The sequence below is a fragment of the Molossus molossus genome, unplaced genomic scaffold (genome assembly GCF_014108415.1).
Source record: "Molossus molossus isolate mMolMol1 unplaced genomic scaffold, mMolMol1.p scaffold_m16_p_8, whole genome shotgun sequence".
NCBI lineage: Eukaryota > Metazoa > Chordata > Mammalia > Chiroptera > Molossidae > Molossus > Molossus molossus.
In genome coordinates, this window is record NW_023425402.1 from 94,939,712 (window position 1) to 94,964,334 (window position 24,623).

The following is a 24,623-nucleotide window of genomic DNA, read 5'->3' on the forward strand; positions in this document are numbered from 1 at the left end:
AGGTTGGATTTTCTCACAGGTTTTAGAGTTGTACATGAGCTGTGGGCTGGGCATGGAGGTCTCTGGTGACAAAAAAAGATTGGATTTTCTGAAATACGTAGAGTTTTAGTGTTAAATGTCTTTTATGGTTTTCACATATTTAGAAATCTGCCCATGTGTATAGAAAGAATTCTCTTATTTTTAGAAAACTTGTTTAACGAGATTCTTGTGTTACTTGCTCTGTTGTGTAACTTATCTGTTCATTTCCTCATAAAGAAAGAACATCAATCTTGAGAGGTAGCATTACACGAGCCAGTATTTCTAGATGAAGAATTGTTATGAAAACAAATTTAATTCCCAAACAATTTAATAGCAAACAAATGATGAATGAAAAGGCTTTTAATATGTACCTCCCTTTGCATGGCTGCACAAGTAAATAGAAGAAAATTTTAAAAACAAATTTAGCATAAATTTCATGCAATTAGAATTTCCTGGAGTATATTAGAATATATTAATTTGGCCAACAAGAAAGTAATATTCAAGTAGAAATGCCAGCTATTTTCAGTATTTAGGTATGCAGTTTTATATACTGTAATTTCAGAATGTAGCAAGAAGATTGAAAGAAGAATGGGAAAGACAAAGTATTTTTCTTTCACATTTTAATTTTATAGATTAGTTAAAACTTACTTTGATGGCTCCCAACTGCATTTCTCTCTTTCTAGGTAATTCTTTGTTAATACTGTGAAGTGTGCTGCAGTGGTGCCATGACTCATCTGTTCCTAGAAAATGCTGGAATATAGAAGTATATGTAGTATAGACACTCTACATTGCTATCTTATGTCGAAACGTATAGCTTTAACTTATGTTTGCTGCCTCTAAGGTAGACGTTCCAAAGCTGGTCTAGTTCTTTTTCTTTTCTAGTAGAGTCCATGGGTAGCTCATTGTTTGGTCAGTTTAGGAAACTTTGAAATGCTTCTGGCTACCCCCACAATATACAAAGATCTACCATAAAAGCCAGATCTTTATCTGTGAATTTTTAGTCGTCTGTTTGTGTTTTGCAAAGCTGTTCATTTCCTCAACTGACAGTCAGCGTCCAGGGAGTTTCAGGTACAAAGGGAATGGTGAATAAAAGCTTTGGATTGCACCTTCCAGAATAAATAGTAATAGTAATATAGGACAGGTACTCCCATTGTGCCCATTTTCAGGTAGATCTCACGTACACGTGGCCTGTTTGAGATCACACAGCCAGGAAATGGAAGAGCTCGTGTCCAGACCCCGGGCCAGACCCCAGCTCCTGAACCCTTGACCACTATGCAGTAGTGCCTCCTAGTCCCAGCATTGCTGAGGTAGAAACTTTTAGTCACATGGAAAGTGTGGGTAGGATGAAGGACTGTGTTTAGGAAGGAGCCGTCAGGTGGGGAAAATGTAAGTAAACATCCTTTCTCCTGCACCACAGACTGCCTGTCATTTATTAGGCACCTGCTGTGTGCCGGCACGGCCCCACAGCTGTCCAAGGACAAGGTCCGTCTTTCTCCAGCTCTGCCCACTGCCTTCTCTGGGCCATTAGAGGCCAATTTCTGGAGACTAAAATATACTTAAGGAAATTTTACCCTGCAGTCTGGTAACGGACAAAGGCGCTTTTCTATAGGTGGGAAGGTGTGGTTCTTCACAGTCCTGCCCATCAGATCTGGACAGTTCTGAGCTGAGGAGACAAACTGTGGCCCTCCGTTCCCTCTCCTCAGCCTCGGGGTCAGGAGATGTCTGCCATCCTGTCATCGCAGCTGGCTCAGGGGTCTCTGGGGCTTCTATTTCCTCCCTCCCTCCCTCCCTCCCTCCCTCCCTCCCTCCCTCCCTCCCTCCCTCCCTCCCTCTCTCTCTCTCTCTCTCTCTCTCTCTTTCTTTCTTTCTTTCTTTCTTTCTTTCTTTCTTTCTTTCTTTCTTCTCACCCGAGGACATTTTTTTTTTTTTCATTCATCTTCAGATAGAGTGAGAGGGAGAGAAGGAGGAAGAGAGAGAGAGAAACGTCGATGTGAGAGAGACACATTGACTGGCTGCCACCCACATGACCCCAACCGGGGCCGGAGACAAACTGCAACCGAGGTACATGCCCTTAGCGGGAACCGAACCCAGGACTCTCTGGACCGCAGGCCGATGCTCTAACCGCTGAGCCAAACCAGCCAGGGCGATCCCCGGGGGCTTTTAGAGTAGATGGTTCCATATACATGTCCAGCCTGTTGGTAAGCCATGCTGTTTTGTAGAATTTAGTAAGGTGTAGTTAAGAAACACATGTTCCTTTCTTCCCCCACGGCGTCTTCTCTGAACCTCAGTGTGCGGCGTCTCAGTAAGCCTTGGTCTTAGCACACGCGACCACTGTCCCGGGACAGGCTGCGTGTTCACATCCTCACAGTCCTGTGGCTCTGCGTTCCCCGCTGGAATCCGAAATGCAAACCTTAGTTCTTTATCGAATCCTGGATGCAGCCCCACACGCAGAATCTCTGATTATATAGACAATGCATATCGCATGCTCGAAACAGACATTTCTAGTAATACGGGTGCATCAACCAGAATGAATGAATCTGCATCACAAACACGACTACCGTGCATTCTCTGACTTAGCCTGACTTCCCCTTATGAGCTAGATCAAGATTCTCCTCCATTTGTGACATGTCCTTCGTGTTTTCTTCTCCTGTTCCGGTGGCCATTATGGATGACCCTGCAGTCCTCTTGCAGACACCCTTCTTGCCTGCCAAGGACACTGTCTGCTGCCCTGATCCATCCGTTGCTGAAAAAAAATTAAGTTTATGGTTGTAAATGAAATCTTGGAGGACAAGTAGCTGTTTTTTATACAGTCGTGCTGTTCATTTGCATAAAGGGCATATACTAGTCTGGATGTATATGTGCCGCCTACAGGAGAGAATTAATGCTTATTTCTTTAGAGAACCCATGGACCCCTCTTAGGTGATGTAGGAAACAGTCCTTTCCTACATACGAGCAGAGAAAAGAGGCAGCAATAGGATAGCCAAATGAACAAAAAGGGCACAGCTAGCCAAGGTATAGATATCATAATAACAAAAAAAGAAACGAACATAAGCATTTTATCTTTAAGGATTACAGATAGCTTATTCCAGACCAAAATAAATCCATAACACCAAGGTGTAATTAACAGTGAACGAGAAATGTAGTTCTCTCTGAAAAGCTTCCTGCTGGAGTCTTCTCTCTCTCCTTGCTTCATCAAGATGAGGAGTGGTGTCGTTTTGGTCCCTGATTTTTAACTGGAGCCCTTGGGACACACTTTGAGTCACTTTCCTGAAGTGAAGCTTTAATGATAAAGAAATACATTAAATAGAAGCATAAGAGAGTCTATTTTTCCAAGAAATGGTCTGTGACTTTATTGAAAATAAATATTTAAAACTCACTGGGCCAGCTCTGCTGCCGAGGAGGTAAGAACGGAATTGCGTTATGAGAGAATGTGAGCACCCGGGGTCACTCCTCCTCCAGGGCTCGGGGGAAGCCTCAGCCAGCGAGCCGGCCAGGAGACTCAGCGCAGACAGCCTGCCCTGCAGCGGCCAGAACCGACCGCTGGGCAACCTCCAGGGCGTTCACCAGTGTCCGGTTTACTGCGATCGTTTCGGTGGAGTTGACGTGGTCTTAGAAAGATATTGACCATTTCAGGACTCAAGAAGATATTGCCTTTCTTGTCGTTTACCTCTACGATGCTGGGGCCAGAGTTATTATTACTATGAGGAATTCTGGCTTGGAATCTTGTAGATGACTCAGCTCCACTGCATTATAATAACACGTCAGCCTTACTGTACAGCTTGGTGTTTAGGGCCAGGGATGCAATTAATTCAAGTCAACCGTAAGGTGCAGGAAGGATCGCGGTGGGGCCACGAAGGGAAGAAAAGTGGTATCTGTACTTTAATTTGTAAAGATTATATTTTTTAAATAGTCATTAAAACTAACAGAAGTAATAATGATCAAATAAATTGTGAAATAAATAGAATATCTTTTTCTGTTTTGATTATAAAGTGAAACAATACAGTAAAAGATTCAATACAACTATACACACACACACACACACACACACACACACACACACACAGAAAGAATGAGTTTCTCCTTTAAAACAAAATGAAAGAGCTATAGTAAAATTTAAAAAAAAAAGCTAAATGATACAAATTAGCTTTAAAAAACCAAACTAAACGGCCTGGCCTGTGTGGCCTGGTGGATTGAGCGCCGTCCCATGGACTGAGAGGTCCTGGGTCCTGGTTCGACTCCCGGTCAGGCACATGCCCAGGTTGTGGCCCTGTCCCCAGGAGGGTGGGAGCAGCAGACAGCCGATCAGTGTTTCTCTCTCACAAGGATGTTTCTATCTCCCTCTTCCTTCCTCTCTCTCTAAAAAATCAATAAAAACATATTGAGAAAAATAAAACTAAAAGGATACAATGATAAGCAATTCTGGTGGGAACATAAACCTGAGGTCAGACCCCCAGGCAGGGGCAGAGAGGGCGCCCAGGCCAGTGCACAGGCCGGGGACAGTGTTGGCCGATGGGCTGATTGTCCTGAGCTCGAGGGCTCGGGGAGACAAGGTGTAGAGTTGGGTGGGGGTGCTGATGGAGCTAGCACCAGATAGAGGCTCCCCTGTGTTTGCTGAGTGTGTGCGTGTGGATTCTCCCAGGCCACCTTTTGGTGCCCTCAAACCAAGTATCACCTGTCCCTCCACTCACACCCAGGCACCATTCCAGGCACTGATTCTGCTACTTGAAAATAAACTCAAAGGAGCCTTGTCTTGTCGTCTTGTAACAAATGTTCTCTGAACATTGCCTGGAACTTTGACATTGTGTTTTGGGGTGTGCTGTAGCCTGTTTCGGTACAGCCCTTTGCAGGCTGTGTCTCTGCCGCAGAGCAAATTGTTTGAAGCGCAGTTTATAGTCGAAGCCAGCAGATTGGGGTCATCTATTGTGCACAGTCTGGTTTTCCTGCCTCGTGTTTTCATTATTATGAAAAGCTAACGGCATTTTTTTTTTATCCTCACCCGAGGACATTTTTCCATTTTTTTGTTCAGATAGAGTGGGAGGGAGAGAGAGGAAGAGAGAGAGAGAGAGAGAGAGAAGTAAACATCAACGTGAAAGGGACACGTCGAGTGGCTGCCACCCACACAACCAAATAGGGCGGGGGACAAACTGCAACCGAGGTACGTGCCCTCAGCGGGAACAGAACCCAGGTCTCTGGATCACAGGCCGACACTCTAACCGCTGAGCCAAACTGGCCAGGGCGCTAATGGCATTTTTTAAGGAAGACCATATGCTTTTACACTTTCTGTCATCAATTAGGAACATATATCTTATTTGGATTTTGAGCAGAAAGCTCTTTTGTTGTTATTGTTCTTGACATGTTGACTTTAAAAGGTTGTTTTCTCTTAGATTTATACTTCTGTTTCCAAAATTATATAACCCTGGATTACTTGCCTTTAAAAGCCTAGAGTACTAAGCCTAGAGTAGAAAGTGTTTGTGAAAGTTCCTGAAGCGACATATAACCAGAGGAACATCAAGGTTTACCCTCACACAGCTTCCTATATCTCCTGCCGCATTCTCTTCCAGGGGCCCCAACACAGCCACACAGGCACACACACACACACACAGCCACACAGGCACACACACGCACAGGCACACACACACACAGACACACACAGGCACACGCACAGGCACACGCACACACACAGGCACACACACTCACGCACAGGCCCACACACTCACGCACAGGCACACACACACAGGCACACACACTCACGCACAGGCACACACACACACATACATACACACACAGGCACACACTCACGCAGAGGAGTAATCAACATTACCGATGGAAGTATACTGTGTTCTTCTTATATCATGGTCTCCAGTGAAACAAAGATGATGGGATTAGCCCAGGCTGGTTTGGCTCAGCGGTTAGAGCGTCAACCTGCAGACCAAAGAGTCCCGGGTTTGGTCCCTGCTAAGGACATGTACCTCGGTTGCAGTTTGTCCCCCGGCCCTGGTTGGGGTTGTGTGGGTGGCAACCAGTTGATGTGTCTCTCTCACGTCGATGTTTCTCTCTTGTCTCTTTCTCCTTCTCTCCCTAAAATTAAAAAAAAAAAATGATGGGCTTATAATTTCCAAAATGAAAATGTCACCTCTTAAATCTTCAAGAAGATATAACCCTGATAAATCACATCTCATTGCTAAAATTTGTTTCCACGCTTTATACTTTAGTTATCTGATTGCAAACTTGATTGTGTGGGAGCCCTGCTTTGTATACGTAGAACTTTTGAAGCGTCTGAGAGGAGGGTGTGGACAGAGCCTGCTTTTTGCCTGTGTCAACTTTACTCTCTGCAGGCTGCGCTGTTCTCACAGTACTTCTCACTGTAGAATTGACTTAAGAGATTTATTGTCTGTTCCTTACTTCTCCCTACCCTGGGGAGAGAGGTCTGAGGAGGTGAAGACAGGGAAGCAGCCCTTCCTCTCACAGTATAGAGTTCACTGATCCCGCTGCTGGGGTGAGTTTCAGGGGAGAAGCGGACTGAGTAGTGATGGGACATGAGGACGTCATTACTGAATCAGGAATGTTGTCTGAGAAGAAGAGGAAGAGGGTGATTGCTAACAGGAAATGCAGGTTCCAGGCAGGGGTGAGTGTGTGTGTGTGTGTGTGTGTGTGTGTGTGTCTGTGTGTGTACGCGCGCTCATATATATGTCTCAAGAAGATGGGAGATCTTTAGGTGTGTATATGCTGAGAATATTGTTATTGAGAGAGGGGTGGATAATGCAGTAAAGGAGCTATTAAGACATCTTTGGAATGAATTGATCTTTGGTAGGCGAGGACACAATTCCTCGGTTACAGGAGGAGAGAAGAATACAGTCTGGCAGATGGAGAGAAGTGTGTAGATTAGGTGGTGGGAAGATGAAGGAATTTTAATTTGGTTGTTTTTGGTTTTCTAATAAAACATGAGATCAAGTTAAATGATGCTGAGGCAGGGAGAGAAACTTACATAGGTTTGGGGAAACAAAGGGCAGTAGAAATTGTCGTCTGGAGTCTGAGAAGGCTAGTTGATGAGGCAAGGCAGCACACTTGTCAGCAGTGGGACATCTGAGGTTTGCAGTCTAATATTTAGAGTAAAATCAGTGTCTGTTGAGTGATTTTCTCCAGCTGCATTTATGCACGGCCAGCTGGTCACGTCTGGAGAAGGCAAGTAATTGACCTGATCCATGCTTGGGTTTTGCCAGGAGAGAGTGAAGCCAGGAAGATGAGGTTGTTTGTGATGATTATAATGATGGGTTCAAAGTTAGACAGGTTCATCAGAAATATTATAAAACCTCAATCATGCAAGTATACTTCCCTATTAAGAACTCAGGCTTATGGTCAGTCCACCTAGGTTCAAACCCATTTCTACTACTTACTAATTATGTGACCTTGAACAAGTTAATCTAAGCAAAAAATGGGGGCAATAGTGGCACATAACTCACGGAATTGTTATAAAGATTAGGTTTACACGTAGAAAGAGTTTAGAAGAGCAATTTTCAATCTTTTTCATCTCATGGCACACATAAACTAATTACTAAAATTCAGCGGCACACCAAAAAATATCTATTTTGACAATCTGGCCAACAAATAGCAATAATTTTGATTCATTTACACTGGAAGGCTGTTGTTGTATTGGATGTTGTCATTGTTTTATTTGATGATCTAAGGAGGTCAGTGCCCCTCACTAGTAGGTATTCCGTGTTTCAAAAGGTCCTGCAGCATACTGGTTGAAAACCACTGGTTTAGAAGATTACCTGGTACAAATTGAGCACTGAAATCATAGGCTATTACTATAGTTAATATTACAGAGCCTGACCTAGTGTGTGTTATCTGTCACTACACATGGCAAAGAAGAAATATTTCTCTTTCCAAAATTGTCTTATCCTAGTGCAATGTACATAGTTCTTTTTCCCACATTTGCATTTCATTTTTATTTTAAAAAATTTTAATATGTTTTTATTTATATTTTTAGAGGGAGAGAGAAATATTCATGTGAGAGAGAAACATCTATCACTGCCCCCTGCACACCCCCTACTGGGGATCAAGCCCACAACCCAGGCATGTGCCCTGACAGAGAATGGAACCGGGACCTCTCAGTCCATGGGGTGATGCTCAGTCCACTGAGCCACACCAGCTGGGCCCACATTGGCATTTGAAAAGAACTCAGTTTTAATTCTTTTCTTTATATGCCTTCATAATTGTAATTGAAATGGCAAACCTCGCAAGTTCGGTTTCAAGTATAAATTTGCATAGATAATTAACAAGTAAGTGTGATTGGCTAAGTGTCAGTTTTGGGACAGACGGGGTGCCTTTTCATCATCTTTTAAAAGTTCATGGAAAAAACAAGTGACATTGTAATGAGGACAAATGGGTTTGAAAGTGTCTTCCCCAGAGCAGCCTTCAGCCTGGAAATCAGTATGTTATTAATCTGTCAAAATGTCCTGTCCTTTGCTGTTGGTTCATTATCTCATATATTGGACAGTTTTAGGAAACAGCAATTTTGTGTTCTATTCTTTGGGGTATGATCTTGTATTTTTACTTTGTGTGACTTATTAGAATACATTATGAATCATAATAGGTAGAAGGATATACTACTTATTAGTCTTATTGATTAATTTTCTTTAAAGTCCATTTCATACAGGACCACTTGTTATTCCAAGTGGGATAACAGTAAAAAGACACTTTTAGTGATTATGGCCGACAGCAGGTAGGAACCAGGGCTGTTCCAGATGTGGAAAGTAATTTAAGCAATATGGAATGGGGATGTAATGCCCAGCATTGTGAGTGTAGTCAACAGTACTGTATTGTATACTTCGGAGCTGCTAAGGGACTAGCTCAAAAAAGAAAAGGTAATTGTGTTATGCATGGTAGTGTGAGCGAAAGCTACAGTGGTAATCATAGTGCAATACGTAAATGTATCAAATCAACAGGTTGGACACTTTAAACTTACACAAGGTTCCATGTCAGTTATAGCTCCAAAAATAAAAATTTTAAAAGTTAACTAAAGAATACAAAAAAAAAAAAAAAAAAATGTAGAAAAACTTGACTCATGCAAATATAAAAAGAATATGTGTTGAAGATTTCCCTTAACCCACTAATGAATAAGGGACCCAGTACGAAGTTATAACAGGTTTCAAGGAGAATATCTTTATAGTGAAGCGTCGCCACAGTGAACGGACAGATGGATGCAAAGCTGACAAACTCATCAATATCCACAGGACAGCAATCAATTGCATTCCAGAGGACACAATTTGCATTTCTATGGACAAAATATCATTTGCATTACTATCCGTTTTCTTCAGTGTCCCAGTTTAAAATAGCTCAAAGGCAGTTTAAGCTTCACAGGACACCCACTAATTTTTTTGTCTGCATCAAAAGCCTTCACAATTTTCCCTGCACCAGCAAAACTGGCCTGGCCAGACACCCTCGGAAATGTCACAGATTCTCATCATTGTTGCTTCATATGATTTTGGACTTAGCTGCTAATTGCTACTTTGTTAGGTTTTACATTTTTTGTTTTATTCTTGGATAGATTTCTATGTCTGTTCCCTCTTAAAAAGAGGACTTTTACAGCAAAATTACAGTTTTATTTTACAATAAATCAAGCTGCATAGTATTAAGTCCCACTCCTCTTTCTTATTTGAAATTGGCCAGATCCTGACCTGTTGTATTTTGAGGGAAAAAGCTACTTTTTTTCCGTTTTGGTTGCCTACTCTGGGCAGACTGGCAGCATTTTGGCTCCATGAGCCGAGCAGTCTGCAGCTGTTCAAATACTTTGAGCCTTTGGGATTGTGGATTTTGCTTTAAAATCCTTCCCCCACTTAAAAAAAAAAGAAAAGAAAAGAAAAAAAGAAAGAAACTCCTATAGCCAACTGCATCTCCTACTTTTTTTTGAACTGTTGTTTGGTAAGCTGCAGTTATACGTTTGTAACCAGAGGCTGTGTTTATTTTCAGCGTTGGCAGTTCCGCCTAATGAATCAACTGGTATTGAATTCACAAAGGGGATGCCTTTTCCCTCCCTCCATCTGTTTGCCAAATGTGTGTGCTCCCTCAAGTCCTACTAGTGGTTTCACTAAAAAGAGCTATTAGCCAGCCTCGTTCCCACTGAATTCTCAGGCCACTGCCCGAGCAGAGAGGAGTTTCCCCTCATGGCTCCATAGGGGTTGGGTTATTGGTCAAACACCACACTTGTGACTCTAGAGAAAGTGTGATTCTTTATATTTGTTGTTTCAGTATAAAGTTTGGCTCTGCACTACTCATAGCTGCGTTTGGTTCTTGAGCCTTGGCTTGATCTTTCAGGGTGGGTTGTGTGTCTCTGGACTGTAGTGTTGCCATGGGGATTGAAATTAATCAAAAGAAGAGACGAGATCAAGTGAATACTGGTAGGCTATCTACGACTGAGAGCCCATGATGCAGTTGTTTGAATGACGCTATATTTTCAGTAAATCCTTCTTTAATTCTTATTGATGGTAGGGAAGAAGTTGCTTTATTAGCGAAATTTGGAGGTTTCTAAAATTTGTTTTAGTTTTAGGTTTGCACTTTCATGCGTTAGCAGCTTTTTAGGTCAACGCTTCTCAAACTTAAATGTGCACCTGAATCACCTGGGACTTGGTTAAGGTGAAGAATCGGATTCTGTAGGAGTAGGAGTCCAAGATTCTGCATTTCGCTCAAGCTCTGGGCTGTACTATCAGCAGTAAAATGTTCGGTGGAACAGCTTAGTACTTTCTTCGTGGTCTTTGGAGCAATTTGGATAGCAAACGGGTAGACTGGTTTCAGTGGTTTTCAGTAGCAGAACATGAAGTGTAAATATTCGCCTCTGAGTTAGTGTCGAGAACCCAGAAAGGGAGCCAGACAACTTCCCTCCTCTTCCCGAGACAGAGCTTCACATTGTAGGTATGTTATTTTGTTTGAGATTTTGGAAATTCCAGGATATTTACCATAGTGAATATCAAAGCTAGCATTTTTCAAAGCAAATCATGAGTTCTTTGGGGGTTCTGTTACCTGTGTGTGCGTGACAGTGGTTGCATCCTTTTCCCAGTGACATGCCCCACCTCTTGACATATTACATAGGTTTTAAAAAATAATTTATCTTAAATACTATCATATGACTGTTTTAATCTCTCTCTCATGCACTGTGCCACTTCACCTAGCTTACTAAACAGTTTTATCAGAACTGAGTGTCATCCAGGGAGTCTTTGAAGTACTTTAAAATGTTAATACTCTATTTTGACCCAGACAAGGGACAGTGAGCTATTTTTAAATATAAGGCCAGCCTGGCCTGTGTGGCTCAGTGGTTGAGCATTGACCCATGCACCAAGAGGTCGCCAGTTCGATTCCTGGTCGGGGCACATGCCCAGTTTGTGGGCCTGATCTCCAGTCGGGGGCATGCAGGAAGCGGTCAATCAATGTTCTCTCTCATCGATTTTTCTCTCTCTCTCTCCCTCTCCTTTCCTCTCTCTCTAAAAATCAATAAAGAAAAAAAAATTAAATATAAAGCCATTGACCTATTGAGGTTAATGTTGATCAACTCTCTCTCTCTCTCACACCTCACACCTCACACACACACACACACACACACACACACACACACAAAATGAAGGAACCTAATTTAAGCATTACGTTCATCTGTTTTACCATTTTATTTCCCAAAGACGACTTATTTCCCAGAGATTTCTAATTCTTTGAGTTAGTTTTGGAATTTATAGAAAATTTAAACCTTGCATTTAAAGTGAAGAATAAGGATCATGAGAAACAAGTGTTCAATATCTCTATTTTAAAAATGCCAATACTGGTTAACTGAGGGAGGGGAGGATCATGAAGTCAAAATGGCGACAGAGACACATGCTTAGGGGAGTGGGGAGTCCAGATACCTATGAAGAGGGTGTCAGGGAAAAAAGCGGCTTTTACTCTACCTTCATAGGTTCACTTGCTGGGCCTACGGATGAAACTGACCAAAGGCAGATTAGCCAGAGAAGAGGAAGAGTGAATGTGTGTGTGCAGTGCAAGAGGTGCAGGCTGCCCAGTGATGGGTCCCTCACAGGGCGGTGATATATGCATATAAGTTATATAGGTATACAAGACTTTGGGGCTCGGATACCTAACTTAGAAGGGGAAAAGGATAGGGAGAAAAGGCTCTTGTGAAAAAAACACCAATAGATTTCTTTAGGAAAGACTTTTTTCTTTAAAGGAGAACAAACATGAAATAAGAAAGTGTGTGATGAGGTCTGTGCCAGCGTGAGTAGTTTTTCTGCCTTCTTCAGGGCCCTGAAATGGCCCATCGGAGAGGGACGTGGCCACCTCGTGTCGCAGGAGTGGCTGCTTTTCGTCAGATCCAGGAAGCCCCGAGAAGGCTTCTTTCTCCCTCTGCTGAATCTCAGCTGTCTTTAGCTTAAAATAAGTCTAATCACAGTGCTAAGGTTCTGACTGGGTCCCCACAGAGGACAGGAAAATGCACACGGAGGGAGGGGAGACGCAGGTTGAAGAAGGGGGCTCAGTAGATTGTGAGGTGATGGCATCTAGTTCAACTCTTCCTTTCTCTGTTCTGTGGGCATTTGACTGGGACTCACTTCTGAAGTTTAGGGCCCTCCATGCACTGCTGCTCTTGGGGGTTTGTTCTGAAGGAGGGTCTGCCCACCTGGCACAGGAGAATTATTCTGGAGCCTGTACTGACCTGACTTGATTGAGACGAGGATCCACGGTCCATGGCAGGCGCACGTTATATCTAAGTTTCCACTTTTAGTTGTCGTTCTTTTTGAAATAGACGAAGCGAATTTTTTCATCTACATTTTCAATACAGTTGCTCAAATAGAAACGTATTGTTGTACAATTATTTATCAATAATTGGGTACCAGGTTTCTGAGTGATCCATCATGGGGATATTTTGTATGTATTTTTAAAATTTGAATAAAAATTCTATTTATGTATTTTCTGTGTGACTCATATTATTGGTATGTTCTTTTATTTAAATTTATTACCTTTATTTCCCAGCCATCAAACACAGACAACCTGTTGGGATCATCCTAAAATGACTGAACTCTTTCAATCTCTTGGTGAGTATTGTTTTATTTAATGGTGATGAATTCCCTTAAACTGAAGAGGGTATTTTTTTGAATGGAAACTAATCATGAGCTTTTTTTTTTACATGGCATGCTATGTTTAAAGGGTCATGAGAGTGACATATGAGAGCAGTTGAATTTCAAAGGGCAATGAAGCAAACAGGTTTTACTTTCTTCTTAAGAGAATATAAGGTTTGAAATAGCATGATCCAGAAAAGTATGGTTTTAAAAGGAGAAATATAATGGGAGGTTTCTCCTCCCTCATATTGGGCCATCTTAATATTCAATTTTGTGTGAAAACAAAAATAATTATAATACAGCAACCTCTAATCCACTGCTTTTAAATTTGCTTTTAGCTCACTCTTTGTTTAATAAGGCTTATTAAATTAGCTAGCTTAATTTAATTTCTTCTAACTAGAGATGAAGAGCTAAATTCACTTTCATTAAAAAATGCAAGAAAACCCATGAGACGAGAATTCTGATACTGTAGATTTCCAGTAGAATGTGACTTTGATGATCTATAAAGCCTGCTTCCTCGGTTGGTCCCGTCATTTTGAAAGAACAGCTCTTTGGGGAGCAAAGGTGCTGCTTCAGACAGAGGGCTGGTACCCTAAGGCCCTCACCCCCACCCCTACTGTAACAAGTGGGGAGCACCCCGTCGTCGGTGAGGAGAGCTCCTTGTCCCACCAGTCGCTAGTGAGAGTGGGCGTCTTGTGATAGCTCAAGAAAAAAAGCTTTCTGAGACTCACATGGGAGCATGAAATATTATGGAAAGCTTTATTTCTGTGGAATTACATCCCTTAGTCTCCAAGGTCCTGCCCCCCGCCCCCATACCACCCCAGAAGAAATATAGCTATGGCTTCAGCAGAACTAGGAACAAAGCCGTTGCCCAGAGTTTTTACTCCACATTTTCACGTCCAATCCAGCACCAGGCTAGCTTAATCAATCAGTGGATGGTGTGTGGGGTACATAGTCCCACATGGCTATGGAGGGAACACGGGCAGGGGCAAAGCCGAAGGAGCCAGAGAGCCGAGAGAGTGTGAATTCCTTTGTTTGGGGGATTATATATTTCCAAATATTTGTGGGTTTGTAATGGACCCACCACTTCTGGCCAGTGGTCTCTGATCCCAGGTTTGACTGGCAGCACCCTCTCTATGTCACATCAACTTCACTGTACATGCTTCCATCTCCCCTTTGCGCAGTCCCTTCCCCCAGTGATCTACAGAGAATGGACCAGTGGTCCCCTGGGAAGTGTGAAGGTGCAGCTTCCTGGTGAAGCTGCCCAAATGGCATGCCTAAAATGTCTGGCCTCCCTCTTGCTCCTTTTTGTTTCTTTAAATATCAGGCTCCTCTAGAGACTTTCATTTGGGTGGGTGAGGGCCACTTCAAAGATTGGACAAGTGAGAGAAAAGCCTCTGGTGTGTTTAGTTAGCAAAAGGAGAGGACCAGTTTTTTGGGTTTTTTTTATCCTCACCCGAGGACATTTTTCCATTTTTTGTACAGACAGAGTGGGAGGGAGAGAGAGAGAGGGAAACATCGATGTGAAAGGGACACATCGAGTGGCCGCCACCCGCACGACCAACCAGGGCTGGGGACAAACTGCAACCGAGGTACATGCTCTCAGTGGGAACCAAACCCGGGTCTCTCCGGACCGCAGGCAGACGCTCTAACCGCTGAGCCAAACCGGCCAGGGCAAGAGAGGACCAGTTTTGATGATTTCTGAGTTCTCTTCTAACTCCACTAGTCTCTAATATTGATGCTCTCTCTTTAAAGGACAGAGAAAGAAATTGCAATATTTATTATTTCCAAGGGTTTGAATATTCACTTTGGGATAATTTTGACTGCATCTATGCAAGGGCAGAAGGAGCAAATAGGTCAGAATGGAGGAATATAGAAATAAAACCAGCTTTCCAAGTAGTGCCGTGGACTGCTTGGTTGGCAGAACACTGATTGTCCTTGGGGCCAGTGCCCGAGGGGAGAGCCCCGCCCAGCTGTGCAGAGGAAGGGCCCTCTACCTATGATGCCATGTATTGATTAAGCCATTGAAAGTTCACAGACCCAGTGTGTTTCCTTTCCCTTGTTTTCTTCCTTTTCCTGTCTTGGAGTTTGCTGTGTAACACTGCTTTGGACTATATCTCACCACGGTACTAATGAGCATTTAATTATTTCCTTAAACAAAGGCTGTGGATTTTGGGAGAAGGCTTTTTGATGCGAATACACATCTGAAGTAAATAAATGCCTTCATGCCATTCGATGTAAGTTAAGTAATAAGCATGGGTTTGAATGCGTTCTCTTTTCCATTACAGCTGACCTGAATAATGTACGTTTCTCAGCCTACCGTACAGCCATCAAAATCCGAAGACTACAGAAGGCCCTCTGTTGTGAGTCATTCTGCTCAAGTTAATCACTCTGTTCTTTGCGTTGCCTTTTTTTTTTTTTTTAAGACTAAGATAAATGAAGAGGGTGATGTGTTTGTAGCGTTAATCTGATTTTCAGCTTGCCACACTCAAGGAGTTGGCTGTGATTTTATAAATGCTCTATTATTCGCCCCATCAGCGTGCATGCAATTGTAAAACAAATGAGCATATGCCATTCTCAGTTGGAGAACAAAATTAACCAAAATATAGTAGTAACGTAAACATGTTTTTCAAAAAAGTATGCTGTCACTGGTTTAAAAGGATTAAAGCAAGGAATCAAAGGATATATATTAGTAGATCATTGCCTTGCTAGTACCTCGTATCTATTTGGAAGTGTAGGGTTTGAAACAAATTCAATCAATACAATCATACAATAAACACTAAAAAAATTGCATTCCTCATTCAAATTTGAACTGTCACTTTAGAAAATCAGATCAAAGGCCCTATGTTTATTTAAATATGTCTTGAGACATTTAGCATCATCAATATGAACTTTTCCTGCAGAGAGTATGTTCAGAGTGATTTCTGTGATAATCATTTTACCAAGAGCCATTCCCCCCAAATAAGTGAAATTTAAGTAGAAGTATGAGATATAACGCTTTTATTAGAGTACAGATTTAAGCTGTCTGGATTCAATTTGTGGTTGTAGTTTTAATGATTGAGTCTATTCAGAGAACATTTAGGTCTTATCAGGTAGTTAATGTAGACAGTAGCATTTGCCTATACTTTTAAGAGGATAATTTGAATAATTCCAAGGATTCTTGTTTGCTGCCATTTGCTAACAGTTGTTATATGTCTAGGCAGTTCAGTGATGCTTTGAAAATAACCCTGAGAAAAATGATATGTTAAGGTTAAAAATCTGCTCCTTAAAAGTCAGTAGAAATTGGAAATACATTTTGAGCTGATTGCATGAGAGGAGTTGAGGAAAGACAGCATAGAAGCATTCAGAGAAAATACAGCCATGCAAAGCTTTAAAATGCGAAAAAACTAAATCTGCACATGGAAGAAGAGTCTACAAAGGGCTAAAAAACACCTCTAGATGAGGCAGTGGAGGAAGTGATGAGATGAGATGACCGCACTTGACATCACATCGTCTGGGGAGCCTTAGTAACTGGCGGGTTATAGTGATGGCAGCAAGGGTTGAAAAATTACCAGAAAAACAAACAAACAAACAAAAAACAGTGCACTCTGGCCAGTGGTCTGGATGCTGAGCCAGAAGAAAATAGGAAGTGAATTAGCAACACACAAAAGGGATGCTCCGAGCCCCGTGCGTCCATGGTAACAGCAGTCTGGAAAGAGGCTCAGCTGCATGCATGCAGCTGACAGATCGGCAGGGTCTCCTCCAGCCTGATGAGCTATAAAATGAGGACACACGACCGTGCTGCAGAAGCTCCGCTGACAGAGGACGGGCTGCCTTGTACATGTTCATTATGAACACAGCCCCGTTTTCACTAATGCTTTTGGGTGGGTAAACGGTAACGCATTTGGTGCTTCTTTCTGGTGGTGGTGTTGGTGGTGGTGGTTTTACCCCCAAAGAAAAACGTTTCCCCTTCCAGCTCATTTCTTCATACCCGAAAGGCGCAGAAGAGCGATGCCTCCCACTCAGAGACTGAACGACATTTAGCCACACACTTAGGAGAGTGCTGGGTTCTACTGGATTGTAAATATTCCAGGGGCTGTTCTGGGAGCCGCCTGCCTCCCCGTTCCCGGCGCTGCCCCCACTGCTCCCTGGCCTGGGCCTCTGCACCCTTGTCAAGCTCCCCTGCCCACGATTAATCTGCACCTTCCTCCCCCGCCCGTTCTGTCTGCCTGCAGTTCCTGACCCTTCCTCCGCAGTGGTCTGGAACCCTTTCCTCCTTCCAAATGCTGCTCGACGCTTAGTCCTTTGGGGAACGTTTACAAGCTCACTCCACCTGCCGCCCATTCTTCCAGCACTTTTCGTGATGGCCTCTAACGACTGCGTCTCGCAGAAGCGCCGTGTGGGTGCTTTGTGTGACAGATGATGTCAAGACGATTGCCCTGGCTTCACTGACCTTGGCTTTCGGTCGTGGGTTGTCTTTCATTCTGTGTAAATCTCCAGCCACCATAATGTCCTCATGCAGAGGCATGCCATCGTCTCTGTCATTGTTCACTCATTTATTGGGCTCCAAGACTGTGCAGGAGATAAGGCAATTATAAAGAAATTCCGTTCCCACGCTCGGAGAGAGCACACGACACATGGAGACACGTGGACACAGCTCTCCCCCTTGCAGCAGGCTCCTGTGTTGCTCAATGAAATGGCCGTGGCTTGGCTCGCTGCTCCATCCCTTGCTCTCTGTCCCACGGTGGGCTCCTTTCAGTTCTAATGCACAGTTAAATGGACCTCTGGATCCATTCCTGCTGCCCAAGGGCTCTTGACCTGGCTCTTTGTTTACCCTCTTCCCCTGGCTTGTGCGTCCTCTTCCTGTAGGTGCTAGCTTAGCTGTCGCCTGGCTTTAATGAGGCTTCCTTGTCTAAAGTAGGTCACCCCTGATGTTTCATCTCATAGATGCTGTTCTTATGTGGCGCTTGTCATAATGTAAGATGTTGTTTGTTTGCGGTCTGTCTCTCCAAATGAACTAAGCTTTTCTGGGAGGGACGGATCTGTTTTCTTCTCCACTTTGAGCCTTATGCAACTTCTAACAGAGCGGTCTGCTAGGACATATTGAGCAAACGATTTGGGTTTGAAAGTTATAGGAGTACCCCAGAAAATATGTATAAAAAGATTGATAGCTACACTTTTTAATAGTAAAATTTGTTTCATTTTTGGCATTTTCATAAATGTGATATGATACAGCAGCTAAAATAAATGAAGGCATAATTAGGATCAACCTGGTTGACTCTTAGAACTATAAAGGTGAATGAAAAAAAATCAAGTAGCAGAAATCATCTGCATAGTTCTATTTTATTTATATATAGTTCAAAATCATGCACAAGTAAATGCTATATTATTTAAGGACACATAGATACATTCAATAATTGAAAGTGTGATTGTGAGGGGATTAATTGAGGTTTTCCAAGGGACTTCCAAGATATTAGTAGCAATCTATTTCTTTAGCTGTGTGATGAATAATGGGTATTTGCTCTATTACTTTTCTTTTAATATGTTTTTATTGATTTTTTAGAGAAAAAGGAAGGGAGACAGAGAGAGAAACATCGATCGGCTGCCTGCGGCATGTCTCCTCCTGGGGACTGAGCCCACAACCTGGGCATGTGCCCTGACCCAAAATCAAACCGGAGCCTCTCAGTCCAGGAGACAGTGCTCAATCCACTGAGCCACACCTGCCAGGCCTCGCTTACTTTTCTTTAGACTACATGTGTTATATGTATCCCTTTGTATTTTGATTTTTAAAAGCTCTATGTGGTAGGCAGTACCAGAGAATCCAAAGGCGAGTGCTGTAGGAGGAGGGAGAGAGCCCCTTCATCGTGAAGAACAAAGTAAGCTCCCTTGAGTAGGAAGCATATAAGCCAGGCCTAGAAGCCACACGGGATTTAGGCAGGCAGCTGTAATCAAGGGAAAGAGGAGAAGGAAGTATATGCATGGCACTCAGAGGCCTGGCTGGAGTTCAGGGGACATCAGCTAGTAATGGGGTCTCAGTGGACTAGCCTATGAGCTCTTGTCCAGTGTTCAGAAACGCCCTTGCAATCAGTTCAGGTCCAGTTCAAAGGTAATTTTCTTTTAATCTTTTATTCCCCTCCAGCTTTCCTAACGTTGTATTTAATTTCGGATTCATGTGTGTGTGTGGAGCAGAGTGCTATAGAACCACTTTCTGCTTTGTGGATGTAGGAGAGAGGGCCAGTCATGGCTGTGTGCTTTAGACAACAGGACAGCTCAAAGGACAGAGGGAACGGGGACAAGAACATAGTTCAGGTGAAGGATGGTGGAGTCTGAGCTGGCTGCAGGTCGGAGGGGAGATGAGGGTATGGATTTGTGGAGAGGAAAAAGAACTGATGACTGGGAGTTTGGTGGTTGATAGATTGCAGGTTAGGAGAGCTCAGGATTTGCAGACTGATGGTCCGTAGACAGTAGTAATACCTTTACAGGATTTAAACATAACAAGCAGGCAAGACCTTTATTTGGAACATACTAAGGTGAAGGTTCCTGAAAGAGAATCGTATGGCTCTGGTTGGGAACAGAGCGGTGGGAATGTGGATCGGGTGTGCAGGCAGGAGAACACAGAATCTGGAGTCATCCAGAGAGAAGGAATAACTGAAGTGATGGAGGCTGATAGACGGGAGGCGTTGAGCGCCACCTGTGTTCCTGGATGTCTGGGGAAGAGGAGCTGGGAGAGGTGCTAATCAGAAATGCTCAAAACCAGCTGGAGAACAGAAGGGTCACAAAAGCCCAAGGCCAGGTGCTCTATGCAGTGTGTGTTTTTACAGGAGAGAATGATGATCCATTTTCGTTTGATTGCCTGTGCCTCATATATGGGATTCCAGAAAAATGGGTTGGAAAATGATTCTGCTGCTGGTTCCACTAGCCACATGAATATGCCTCCCTTTGAAAAGAGGAGATCGTAATTTTCTGATTTAAATGTAGTCAGTTCCTTTTTTTTTTGGTACGTGCCCCTAGTGGGAACTGATCCCAGGACTCTCTGGTCCGCAGGCTGATGCTCCAACCACTGAGCCAAACTGGCCAGGGAAAATGTAGTCAGTTCTGTAAGGTACCGCAGTCTGACATACCTCGGAAAGATGTATGCCTTGCTTAGGCACCAAGACAGAGTGTCAGAGTAAATCCCTAAAAACGGAGGACATCATAGTACATGTGGGAGGTGGCGAATTACTGTTGTATTTACAACATATCTTACAAAGGAGACTCTCTGAAAGAAATGTAAGAACAGCCTTATCCAGGAAACGGTCTTTTTAGGACTTGGTCTATTGTCCCTTTGTCCCATGTGGGGGTATACAATAGCCATGCTGTGTTGTTGGTATAATTAGTGCTGAAATTCAGAAACTTCGAAGTTCGTAGTATCTGAATGTTTCTTTGTATCTGTGTGGAATTGTAGTTCTGTAGCTACTATCATTGTTAAGCCCTTCCTTTTATCACACACGAGGAAGAGTGATTTGAATTTTGCTCTTGCCTTCCTGGAGTCGATCATTGAAAACAGTGTATAATGTCAAGAAAATGCGACAGTGAAAACCTCAGATGGTTCTCAGTTTTGTTTTGTTTTGTTTGGTTTGACACCATCTCTAACTCACAGGAACCTTACGCAGTTATATATATTGGCTGAAATGTTGTCAGTGTTATGCTTGACATCAGAAGGAAATGGATTGACCTGTTATCCACAGTTGTTTTTTTTTCTATTTTTCTCTCTTTTTGAAAGAATGAGTTGTTGTTAGAAATAATTTGAATTTAATCCCTGCAGAGTTGTTCTAGAAATATTTTTTCATCTGTATAATTTTAAAGTAGTTCTTTCCCATGGTAGACAACTTGGAAAAATAAATTATTCTGGGGTGTTTAAACAGCTGGAGTGGACACGTATCATGAATGTCTTTCAACGTTCAAAATTAGTGGCTATTCAGTAGTTAAAAATAGGGAAATAAGCTCCTTCTGTCGTTCCTAAGCGTGATGATTGGGTGTTCACCCGCTTGTGTGCGATGTACCTCTCTGAGAGCCTGGTACCAGGTCGGCCCATCACCCGTCTGGCGTGAAAAACCACAGGTAGATACGGAGGAAGCTGTTCATTTCGTGAACTTTCGCAAACACCACATTCTTTTTTTTTATTTTTTTATTTTTTTATTTATCCTCACCTGAGGACATTTTTCCATTTTTTGTTCAGGTAGAGCGGGAGGGAGAGAGAGGAACAGAGAGAGAGAGAGAGAAACATCGATGTGAAAGGAACACATCGAGTGGCTGCCACCCGCACAACCGACCAGGGCCGGGGAGAAACTGCATCCGAGGTACACGCCCTTAGCGGGAACCGAACCCGGGTCTCTCTGGACCGCAGGCTGATGCTCCAACCGCTGAGCCAAACCAGCCAGGGCGAAACACCACATTCTTGAGGGCACAGTTTTGCATCTACAGGGAAGAATGAGTCGGTTTGACATTATTTTTCGAAGCTCCCCTAAGCTGCTTTCTTTTCATCTTTAACGTTAACTATGGGGGGAGGGGAAGAATTTTATAAAGCAGTAATTTCCATGAGCAGACCTTAAATTCTGTAATTTTCTAAACCCAATTGTTTGCATTAGAGGAATCATCTCCACACTTAGTAACTAGATAAATTACATGGTGGTTTAATAATGTATGTTTCCCTGTTTTCGGTTAGGTAATACATGACTCAACACTGATTTAAAAGAAAGATTATGTAAGATTTTTTTTGTTTTGTCTAAAATCTTACTCCTGGCCTTTGTGAGCCTCCCCTGGGGCCCCATGAGCTCCGAGTGTCGGCCTCACGGTAAATAAACATGCCAGCCACGCGTCCGCCCGGACCATCCACCCATCCCGCCCCCCCCAGCCCCCTGGGCTTCTTCGAGTTCTCGTCTTTCCTCGAGCAGTCTGTCCTCCTGGCGTTCTGTCCTCATGTGACATGGATCTTGTTTCTTCTCTATTGTTTAAAGCCCATTTCATACCCACCTGGCCAGGGAGCCTTCTCCAGCTGCCCCCCCCCCCCCCCCGCAGGAATAGCTCCCCTGGAAATTGATGTCTTCTTCCCCGGGGGCACGTTCCCTCCTCCTTTTAGGAGAGTTATCGGATGCCTGTCCTCTGTCTTGGAGAACAGGAGCTACGCCTTGTCCCTCTCTGCTCACGGTCTGTGCTCCAGCACCGGCCATGACAACCGTACATGCTCCGCACACAGAGACTTAGGATGGGAGCAAGTACATGACGACCCGAGCCTGTGGGACCTTGACTGCCAGCCTGCCAGCCTCCCCTCCTCCTGCCAGCAGCAGGTTGCCTGTGTGCCAACGCATCGTGGGAAGCAAGCGAAGTTAGGGCGCATCGTGGGGGCCCTGTAGATCTGGCTTCACTCAGTAGGCAGTGGAGAACTATTACTTTTCTACAGAGCTCATTTGTTTGTTTGTCCAATGTTTTTTATTGAGGTAACATATATATATAACATTATATAAGTTTCAGGTATGCAGCATTATACCTAGAAATCTATAGACACTACTACATGTTCAGCACCAAAAGTCTATTTTCCATCTGTCACCAGACGTTTGACCCCCTTTACCCATTTTGCCCTACCCCATGCCCCTTTCCCTCTTGTAACCACCAACCTGTTGTCTGTATCTATGACTTTGTTTTGTTTCTTTCTTGTTTTCTATTCCATGTATGAATCAAATCATACATTTTATCCTTTTCCTTTCCACTTATTTCACTTAGAATAATAATCTCACGATTCATTTATGTCACAAATGGCAATGGTTTATCTTTTTTATGGCTGAGTAGTATTCCATTTTATATATGTATACATCAGATCTTCTTTATTCATTCACCTGTCAATTGTCACGTAGGCTATTTCCATATCTTGGCAATTGTGAATAATGCTATAATAAAAATGGGTACTTATATCTCTTTGATTAGAGTTTTTATAGTCTTTGGATAAGTACCTAGAAGAGAAACTGCTGTAACATATGGTAATTCTCTTCTTAATATTTTGATGAATCTTCATGCTATTTATTATGCATAGTAACACCCATTTTTCTTTTTTTTTCAAACTGAACATCTTTAGTCAACTTTGTATCTTATAATGTACATATTCTGAAATTGTCTGACAGTGATTAGTTTGGCAGTGATAGAGGGTGAATTGGGAGGATGGTGAGCAGGCTGTTCTCAGGAATTAAGAGAAGGAAAGCAATGGAACACCTGGGACTTACTGTGATTTGGAGTAGATTTAGGGATTTGTGCCTTTCTATATTTAAAAGTAGAAGGAGCTCAGAGAGGGAAAAAGTCAGAAAAAGAAAGCAGGAAAGTTTGATATTCCAAAGAGTGAAGTGGGATCGTATTGAAAAGTGATAGAACTCTAATTCAGAAGCATGGAAATATGGATAAAAGAAGGGCTTAGGAATGTAAGAATGGAAATGATATTTATTACTTTATAAACTGAAATTAGCTAAAAAAATATAAAATCAATTCTTAGATTAGAGAACACATACGACTAGAAATCTTTTTGGTCCAATGTTGTTGTAGTGTAATGTAATGACTGTAACATATTCCTTTTTCTCTCATGATTAGTGGATCTCTTAGAGCTGAACACAACAAATGAAGTTTTCAAACAGCACAAGCTGAACCAAAATGATCAGCTCCTTAGTGTTCCAGATGTCATCAATTGTCTGACAACAACTTATGACGGCCTTGAACAAATGCATAAGGACCTGGTCAATGTCCCACTCTGTGTGGATATGTGTCTCAACTGGTTGCTCAATGTATATGACACGTAAGTTCTAATATTTTTCATTAAAGTACAGTTATTGAATGAAATATATTAATAATATAAAATATGTAATTTTTTTCCTTTCTCAAAATATTTTTATTAATATAGGATGGAAGTTTGACATAAGTTTTCTTATATAATTATTTTTCACTGAGATTCAGATATCTTTTGAAAAATAGATATATCTTTATTTTTGAAGTTATTACAGATGTCCCTCCTTTTTTTCCCCATTCCCTCCCCTTTCCGCCCCCACCCCGACCTTCACCACGATGTTGTCTGTGTCCATTGGTTATGGATATATGCATATAAGTTCTTTGGTTTATCTCTCCCCATCCCCGCTCCGCCCTTCCCTCTGACGTTTGTCAGTCTGTTCCCTACTTCCAAGTCTCTGGATCTCTTTTGTTTGACAGATTATTCATTCTATTCCACAAATAAGTGAAATCATGTGATGCTTGTCTTTCTGAGACTAATGAATTTTTTAAAAGTGCTTTATTCAGTGGAAATATTTATGTTAATTGTTGAAAATGAATGACTTTCCCAAAATTGAGCAATTAACGACAATAAAACAAAAAAGAATGTCCATCCACTACTTTAAGATGTTGCTTCAATTATAAAAGCTGTCAAATACCTAGATGTTTTTTGTTTGTTTTTTTGTCACCATGATAGAGGAAATCTAATTTCCTTCTAGAATTTTATATAGTATTTTTTTTTCAAAGGACAATATT

The 24,623-nt window shown here is 42.5% G+C and overlaps 1 protein-coding gene and 1 non-coding gene across 3 annotated transcripts in view; both read left to right on the plus strand.

Moving 5' to 3' along the window:
* Window positions 1–24,623, plus strand: part of UTRN (utrophin) — a 466,391-nt gene that overhangs the window by 378,964 nt on the left and 62,804 nt on the right. For both annotated transcript variants that reach the window (XM_036248256.1, XM_036248257.1), the window contains 3 exons: window positions 13,024–13,085; window positions 15,398–15,472; window positions 23,700–23,901. In XM_036248256.1, the coding sequence (XP_036104149.1) occupies window positions 13,024–13,085; window positions 15,398–15,472; window positions 23,700–23,901 (339 nt within the window). The remainder of the gene's footprint in view (window positions 1–13,023; window positions 13,086–15,397; window positions 15,473–23,699; window positions 23,902–24,623) is intronic.
* LOC118622149 lies at window positions 21,072–21,175 on the plus strand. The gene has a single exon (XR_004957964.1). It is a non-coding gene; the product is annotated as a small nucleolar RNA U13 (small nucleolar RNA).